At 43.3% G+C, this 8594-nt stretch overlaps 1 protein-coding gene across 1 annotated transcript in view; it reads left to right on the top strand.

Moving 5' to 3' along the window:
- Window positions 1–832: 832 nt before the first annotated feature.
- PIR (pirin) overlaps window positions 833–8594 on the top strand; it is a 105381-nt gene continuing 97619 nt past the window's right edge. Inside the window, exons 1-2 of the mRNA XM_061178824.1 lie at window positions 833–1048; window positions 2382–2512. Of these exons, the coding sequence (XP_061034807.1) occupies window positions 2417–2512 (96 nt within the window). The 5' untranslated portion in view covers window positions 833–1048; window positions 2382–2416. The remainder of the gene's footprint in view (window positions 1049–2381; window positions 2513–8594) is intronic.

Below are 8594 nucleotides of genomic sequence, written 5' to 3'. Positions count from 1 at the left end.
GAAACACAGCCACACCCATTTATTTACCTGTTGTCTCTGGCTGTTCTGTTGCTACAAAGGCCAACTGGCCTGGTAGCCACAGAGAACACGTGCAAAATCGAAAACATTTACTATCCAGCACTTTCTTTCCTTCTTCAAAACCAGGCAGTGAGCTTTCTGGTGTTTACAGAACAGAAACCCGCGGAGGCTTCTGCAACTCCGCACTCCCCTGGGAACACTCTCCAATTCCCTCACCCCCTTGCAAGGAGAGAGCAGCAAGCAACTTATTTATGTAGCCAACAGTTGTGTAATGCTTAGCACCTGCCCAGCTCATTTCATTCTCATCACAACCCCATCAGGTTGTATTGTATTATCACCATGCCCATTTTACAATGGAGGAACCGGAGGCACAGAGAGGCTGAGCCACCTGCCCAAGGTCACACAGCTAGAAGTGGTGGAGGCAGGATTCAAACCCATGCCGCCGAGCTCCTCGGATTGCGTGATCAGCGGACTCCAGGTAGAGACAGGTGTCCTAGAAGGTCCAGTTGGGACCTTCGCCCTGAACAGAACACCTGCCAGGTCCAACTCCCGCTCCCAGGGCCCAGCGCGCAGCTCTAGGGGGTGGGAGGGGCATCGAGGGCAGGCGGGGGCGGGGGAGCGGCGGGGGGCGGAGCGAGAGGATCCGCGCGGCGGCGGACTGTCAATCAAGGAGTATCGCCCCCGCCCAGGGCCCCAGAGACCCACGCACTCCCGCCTCACGCCTCCCTGCGGCCGCCGGCAGCGAAGTGCTGAGTCACGGTGAGGCAGCTGCGCGGCGCCCTTCGAGCCCACCTTCCCCAAGCCTCCCCCGCGGCACGGGCTGCAGCAGCCGCCCTCACCGGGCGGGACTACAGGGCGCCCGCAGGGCCGGGCGGGTGCCGGCGATCAGTTAGCAGGACCCCGCCCTCTCTGGCCCGCCTCAGACTCCCAGGGGAATCTCCTAGGCAGATGGCCAGAGATGCTTAAATAGTCCTCTGCAATTGGGTGCAAGTGGCAGACAACTTTTCTTTCTGCAGACCACTGCGATCTGGTAAGTACCTCATCAGTGGTTCACGTGCATAGAATTTAATTGTAGGAGTCTGAAAAGACCCAGAAATAGTCCAAATTGGGGGGGGCGGGGCGTAAAATATCAATACTTGCAAGATGCTTGTAGGTAGGTGATGACAGTTCTGTACAGCGTGGAGGATTGAGCTCATTTCAGGTACCCCACAGCCCAGCACCCAATAAATATTTGTTGATTGCCTGCCTCGGGGAGGGCACATTTAGAGTGAGCCTTGCTTGACTGCCTGGAGGGCTTTGCCGCGCACAGTGCTCTGAGTAGCGGCAGCTCACGTTCTTAGGGCGCTGACTACACTCCTTTGCGGTAGGCAGTCTTATTACTCCTATTTCGCAGGTGGAAAAACTGAGGAACAGAGAGGCTTAGCAATTGGCCTCAGGTCACACATCTGATACGTTGGTGAACTTGGGATGCAGACCCAGGCTGTGTGGCTCCAGAGTATGCTTCTCGCTGAAGCATCTCTCTTGGTTTGAGTGGGAATCTTTGAAGGAAAGGATTATACGTTTGAAGAGCGTTAGGAGTTGCGGGTATTGTATGCAAGCATTTGAAGTGGAAAGGGGATTGATTATGCTTGTTTTGTGATATGCCGTTGAGTATAGGCTTTCGACCCACAAAGAGGAAACACTTTTGGATTGGGGCTGTGGTTGGGTGCCGAAATACGGATAGCACTGTCAAGGGCACCTCCTCCATGAGTTTCCTGTGCTCTACTTCACGTGAAAGCTCCAAGATTTCTTGCTACTTAAGTTGACCCTGAGCTTCAGGGATAGATGGGTCTTTGAATTTGATGACCCTCAAAGATCTCTTTCAATGTCAAGGTCTTCGGCATGTTCCGGTGAGAGTCCCAGACCTCTTGGTTTTTCTCCGTGTTCCCTGTGTCGCCACACAGATCTCTCTCAGCTCATGGTAGCACCTCCGTCATGGGGCAGCGCGGGGTAGGGGGGAGGTCGAGGGATTTCAATCATGTAAAGCAGATAAAGTGCGCATTAGAGGTCTTTAGTAAATGCCCAACGGAGCTGTTATTACTAACGCTCGTCAAAGGTGGTCGTAGGACTACACCCGATAAACATTGTAAATCATTAGTAGGGTGCTGGGAACCTAGTTAGTACTCCCACGCGTTCACCATCATTATGGTTGTTTTAAAGCACCTAGCCCAGGTCTTGTGCAGAGTAAGCAATTTAAAAATTGTAGCTGTTAATACTTGGGGCAGGTGTGAATTTCCTATCCTATATTTTATAGTCCTTGAGTGGTCTCTCCTTGATGATTTCTGTGTTTTGTTGTTCCTCCTCTTGCCCTCCGTCCTCTACAGCTCAGCATCAGAACACACTCTTTTTAGCCTTGGATATGGCGTGGTCCAAAAAGGTTACCCTCTCACTGCTCAGCCGGGAGCAGTCGGAAGGGGTTGGAGCGCGGGTCCGCAGAAGCATCGGCAGACCTGAGGTACGCTGGCTGGTTGGGTGGCTGTTTCCTGCTTTTTTGCAGAAAGGACTGGTGGGACCCTGAGGATACACTTGGGAAGAGAGGGCGTGAGACAATCGCGAGCTGCCCTGTGGGGTGCCTTAGGAACCAACTCTAAACTTAGCAGTTGGAGTCCTCTCCAGAGCAGCCCCAGTCTCAAGGGGGTTTCTGTAATATAGATCCAGTGGTCCTGAGCTGAAACATCTGTGCCCCTCTCTGCACGCCCACGTCCCATCCTGGGTTTATCTGTCAGCCTCTGTGTGCACATCACCAGACACACCCACCTGATACCCCCGGGTTTACATGCCCACAGGTCAAAGCACCAAGGAGAGACACTGGGACCCCATCCCAAATTCCCAGGAGAGAGAATCCGACTGGCTCGGCTTCGGTCAGGTCTCTACCCTGGACCAGTCAGCCATTGCCAGGGATCTGAATTCTTAGAGAGACCCCTGAGACCCAACTTTGTGGACCTCTTGGTGGGAGGTAAGTGGGGGCTTCCCTCAGAGTAGGTGATTGTAGGTGAGACAGACATCTTTCCACATTAGAGAGCAGTTTTATTTGAAAATTATGGGAGACATGGGACTTGGCGGAAAAGAAAATCTTATACGCGTAGAAAGGTCATCAAATGGCGGTTATAGTCCGAGGAATACAGAGCCCAGCACCAGATTCCAAAAACAGATTTCTTTCTATTGAGGTATAATCGACATATAACATTAGTTTCAGGTGTACAACACAATGATTCAGTATTTGTATATATTGCAAAGTGATCACAAGTCTAGTTAGCTTCTGTCATCATACATAATTATTTTTCTTGTGATGAGAACTTTTAAGATCTACTCTCTTAGCAACTTTCAAATATGCAGTACAGTGTTAACTATAGTCACCATGCTGTACATTCCATCCTCATGACTCATTTATTTTGTAACTTAAAGTTTGTACCTTTTGACCCCCTTCATCCATTTTGCTCACCCCACCCCCACGTCTGGCAACCACCAATCTGTTCTCTGTATCTATGAGCTTGTTTTTTTTTAGTTTCCACATATAAGTGAGATCATACAGTATTTGTGTTTCCCTCTCTGACTTACTTCACTCAGCAGAATGCCCTCAAGGTCCATCCATGTTGTTGCAAACAGCAAGATTTCATTCTTTTTTGTAGTTGAATAATATTCCATTGTATATTTATACCACATTTTCTTTATCCATTCATCTGTCGGTGGACACCTAGGTTGTTTCTATGTCTTGATTATTGTAAATGATGCTGCAATGAACGTGGGGGTGCATACAGCTTTTCAAGTTAGTGTTTTCGTTTTCTTTGGATAAATACCCAGAAGTGGAATTGCTGGATCGTATGGTAGTTATACTTTTAATATTTTGAGGAACTTCCATGCTGTTTTCTATAGTGGCTGCACCAATTTACATTCCCACCAACAGTGCACGAGGGTTCCCTTTTCTCCACACACTCACCAACACTGTCATTTCTTGTCTTTTTGATAATAGCCTTCCTAATACATGTGAGGTGATATCTCAGTGTGGTTTTGATTTGCATTTCCCTAATTAGTGATGCTGAACTCATCTTCCAAAAAATATTTTTGAATAAAGGAAGAAGTATATTAGGGAAATGGATTCTTTTTGAAAAGTGAGGCTGGTTTGTTTCTCTTCTTTTTTTTTTTTTTTTTTAATTAATTAATTAATTAATTTATTTATGGCTGTGTTGGGTCTTTGTTTCTGTGCGAGGGCTTTCTCTAGTTGTGGCAAGCGGGGGCCACTCTTCATCGCGGTGCGTGGGCCTCTCACTATCGCGGCCTCTCTTGTTGCGGAGCACAGGCTCCAGATGCGCAGGCTCAGTAATTGTGGCTCACGGGCTTGGTTGCTCCGCGGCATGGGGGATCTTCCCAGACCAGGGCTCGAACCCGTGTCCCCTGCATTGGCAGGCAGATTCTCAACCACTGCGCCACCAGGGAAGCCCTGTTCCTCTTCTTAAATTCTGCTCTGATATTCTCATACTCTTCCCACCATTAAGTTCCTATTCATCTGAGAATGTCTCTTGAGGTCTGTCAAACATTGTTTTTCGAAGGGACACACGCAAACAGGATTATTCTAAGGGCTAAATGCACAGTGGATGTTGGGAAGATGCAGATGGGCGTGGTGTCATTTTATACTAGGCCACATCCCCAACAGGGGAATTGGAATACCCGTCAGTAAACCCATTATTGTATGTTGAGGGTAGCTAATACTTTAATTACTCTATCTGTCAGAAACACATCTGTTGAGGAGTTCTCAATTTTTCTGGTCTTGTGAACCCCTTTGGAGGTCTGCTGAAAACCATCAGTTCATTCTCAGAATAATGTTTTATCCATTCCTTCTCAGAAAAATGTTTTTTACTTTTATTTATTTATTTTAAAATACATCTTTATTGGAGCATAATTGCTTCACAACACTGTGTTAGTTTCTGTTGCACAACAAAGCGAATCAGCCATATGCATACACATATCCCCTCCCTCTTGAGCCTCCCGCCCATCCTCCCTATCCCACCCCTCTAGGTCATCGCAAAGCACCGAGCCGATCTCCCTGTGCTATGCTGCTGCTTCCCACCAGCCAACTATTTTTATATTCGGTAGTGTATATACGTCGATGCTACTCTCACTTCACCCCAGCTTCGCCTTCCCACCCCATGTCATCAAGTCGATTCTCTATGTCTACCTCTTTATTCCTGCCCTGCAACTAGGTTCATCAGTACCATTTTTTTTTTTTTTAGATTCCATATATATGTGTTAGCATACGGTATTTGTTTTGCTGATTTACTTCACTCTGTATGACAGACTCTAGGTCCATCCACTTCACTACAAATAACTCAGTTTCATTTCTTTTTATGGTTGAGTAATATTCCATTGTATATATGTGCCACATCTTCTTTATCCATTCATCTGTTGATGGACATTTAGGTTGGTTCCATGTCCTGGCTATTGTAACTGGAGCTGCAATGAACATTGTGGTACATGACTCTTTTTGAATTATGGTTTTCTCCGGGTATATATGCCCAGTAGTGGGATTGCTGGGTCGTATGGTAGTTCTATTTTTAGTTTTCTAAGGAACCTCCATACTGTTTTCCATAGTGGTTGTATCAATTTACATTCCCACCAACAGTGTAGGAGGGTTCCCTTTTCTCCACACCCTTTCCAGCATTTATTGTTTCTAGCTTTTTTGATAATGGCCATTCTGACCTGCGTGAGGTGATACCTCATTGTAGTTTTGATTTGCATTTCTCTAAAAATTAGTGATGATGAGCAAGCATCTTTTCATGTGCCTCTTGGCCATCTGTAAGTCTTCCTTGGTGAAATGTCTATTTAGGTCTTCCACCCATTTTTTAACTGGATTGTTTGTTTTTTTGATATTGAGCTAGCTCCATGAGCTGTTTGTATATTTTAGAGATTAATCCTTTGTTGTTTCATTTGCAAATATTCTCTCCCATTCTGAGGGTTGTCTTTTTGTCTTGTTTATGTTTTCCTTTGCTGTGCAAAAGCTTTTAAGTTTAATTACGTCCCATTTGTTTGTTTTTATTTCTGTTACTCTAGGAGGTGGATCAAAAAGGATCTTGCTGTGATTTATGTGAAAGAGTGTTCTTCCTATGTTTTCCTCCAAGAGTTTTATAGTGTCCAGTCTTAAATTTAGGTCTCTAATCCATTTTGAGTTTATTTTTGTGTATGGTGTTAGGGAGTGTTCTAATTTCATTCTTTTACATGTAGCTGTCCAGTTTTCCCAGCACCACTTACTGAAGAGACTGTCTTTTCTCCATTGTGTATCCTTGCCTCCTTCATCATAGATTAGTTGACCATAGGTGCGTGGGTTTATCTCTGGGCTTTCTATCTTGTTCCATTGATCTATGTTTCTGTTTTTGTGCCAGTACCATATTGTCTTGATTACTGTAGCTTTGTAGTATAGTCTGAAGTCAGGGAGTCTGATTCCTCCAGCTCTGTTTTTTTCCCTCAAGACTGCTTTGGCTATTTGGGGTCTTTTGTGTCTCCATACAAATTTTAAGACTTTTTGTTCTAGTTCTCTAAAAAATGCCATTGGTAATTTGATAGGGATTGCATTGAATCTGTAGATTGCTTTGGGTAGTATAGTCATTTTATTATAGTCAACATACAATATTGATTCTTCCAATCCAGGAACATGGTCTATCTCTCCATCTGTTTATATCATCTTTAATTTCGTTCATCAGTGTCTTATAGTTTTCTGAATACAGGTCTTTTGTCTCCCTAGGGAGGTTTATTCCTAGGTATTTTATTCTTTTTGTTGCAGTGGTAAGTGGGAGTGTTTTCTTAATTTCTCTTTCAGGTTTTTCATCATTAATGTATAGGAATGCAAGAGATTTCTGTGCTTTAATTTTGTATCCTGCAACTTTACCAAATTCATTGATTAGCTCTAGTAGTTTTCTGGTGGCATCTTTAGGATTCTCTATGTATAGTATATCATCTGCAAACAGTGACAGTTTTACTTCTTCTTTTCCAAATTGCATCCCTTTTATTTATTTTTCTTCTCTGATTGCTGTGGCTAGGACTTCCAAAATTGTGTTGAATAATAATGGTGAGAGTGGACATCCTTGTCTTGTTCCTGATCTTAGAGGAAATGTTTTCAGTTTTTCACCATTGAGAATGATGTTTGCTGTGGGTTTGTCGTATATGGCCTTTATTATGTTGAGGTAGGTTCCCTCTGTGCCCACTTTCTGGAGAGTTTTTATCATAAATGGGTGTTGAATTTTGTCAAAAGCTTTTTCTGCATCTATTGAGATGATCATATGGTTTTTATTCTTCAATTTGTTAATATGGTGTATCACATTGATTGATTTGCGTATACTGAAGAATCCTTGCATCCCTGGGATAAATCCCACTTGATCATGGTGTATGATCCTTTTAATGTGTTGTTGGATTCTGTTTGCTAGTATTTTGTTGAGGATTTTTGCATCTATATTCATGAGTGATATTGGTCTGTAATTTTCTTTTTTTGTAGTATCTTTCTCTGGTTGGTATCAGGGTGATGGTGGCCTCATAGAATGAGTTCGGGAGTGTGCCTTCCTCTGCAATTTTTTGGAAGAGTTTGAGAAGGATGGGTGTTAGCTTTTCTCTAAATGTTTGAGAGAATTTACCTGTGAAGCCATCTGGTCCTGGACTTTTGTTTGTTGGAAGATTTTTAATCACAGTTTCGATTTCTTTCTTGTGATTGGTCTGTTCATATTTTCTATTTCTTTCTGGTTCAGTCTTGGAAGGTTATAGCTTTCTACGAATTTGTCCATTTCTTCCAGGTTGTCCATTTTATTGGCATAGAGTTGCTTGTAGTAGTCTCTTAGGATGCTCTGTATTTCTGCCGTGTCTGTTGTAACTTCTCCTTTTTAATTTCTAATTTTATTCATTTGAGTCCTCTCCCTCTTCTTCATGATGAGTCTGGCTAATGGTTTATCAATTTTGTTTATCTTCTCAAAGAACCAACTTTTAGGTTTATTGATCTTTGCTATTGTTTTCTTTGTTTCCATTTTATTTATTTCTGCTCTGATCTTTATGATTTCTTTCCTTGTACTAACTTTGGGTTTTGTTTATTCTTCTTCTCTAGTTCCTTTAGGTGTAACGTTAGATTGTTTATTTAAGATTTTTCTTGTTTCTTGAGGTAGGCTTGTATTGCTATAAACTTCCTTCTTAGAACTGCTTTTGCTGCATCCCATAGGTTTTGGATTGTCGTGTTTTCATTGTCATTTGTCTCTAGGTATTTTTTGATTTCCCCTTTGATTTCTTCAGTGATCTCTTGGTTATTTAGTAATGTATTGTTTAGCCTCCTTGTATTTGTGTTTTTTACAGTTTTTTTCCTGTAATTGATTTCCAATCTCATAGCGTTGTGGTCAGATAAGATGCTTGATACGATTTCAATTTTCTTAAATTTTCCGAGGCTTGCTTTGTGACCCAAGATGTGATCTCTCCTGGAGAATGTTCCATGTGCACTTGAGAAGAAAGTGTATTCTGCCACTTTTGGTGGAATGTTGTATAATTTTCAATTAGATCTGTCTGGTCTTTTGTGT

This window comes from Eubalaena glacialis, chromosome X, assembly GCF_028564815.1.
Source record: "Eubalaena glacialis isolate mEubGla1 chromosome X, mEubGla1.1.hap2.+ XY, whole genome shotgun sequence".
In the NCBI taxonomy this organism is placed as follows: domain Eukaryota; kingdom Metazoa; phylum Chordata; class Mammalia; order Artiodactyla; family Balaenidae; genus Eubalaena; species Eubalaena glacialis.
This window is presented reverse-complemented; position numbering and strand designations above follow the sequence as displayed.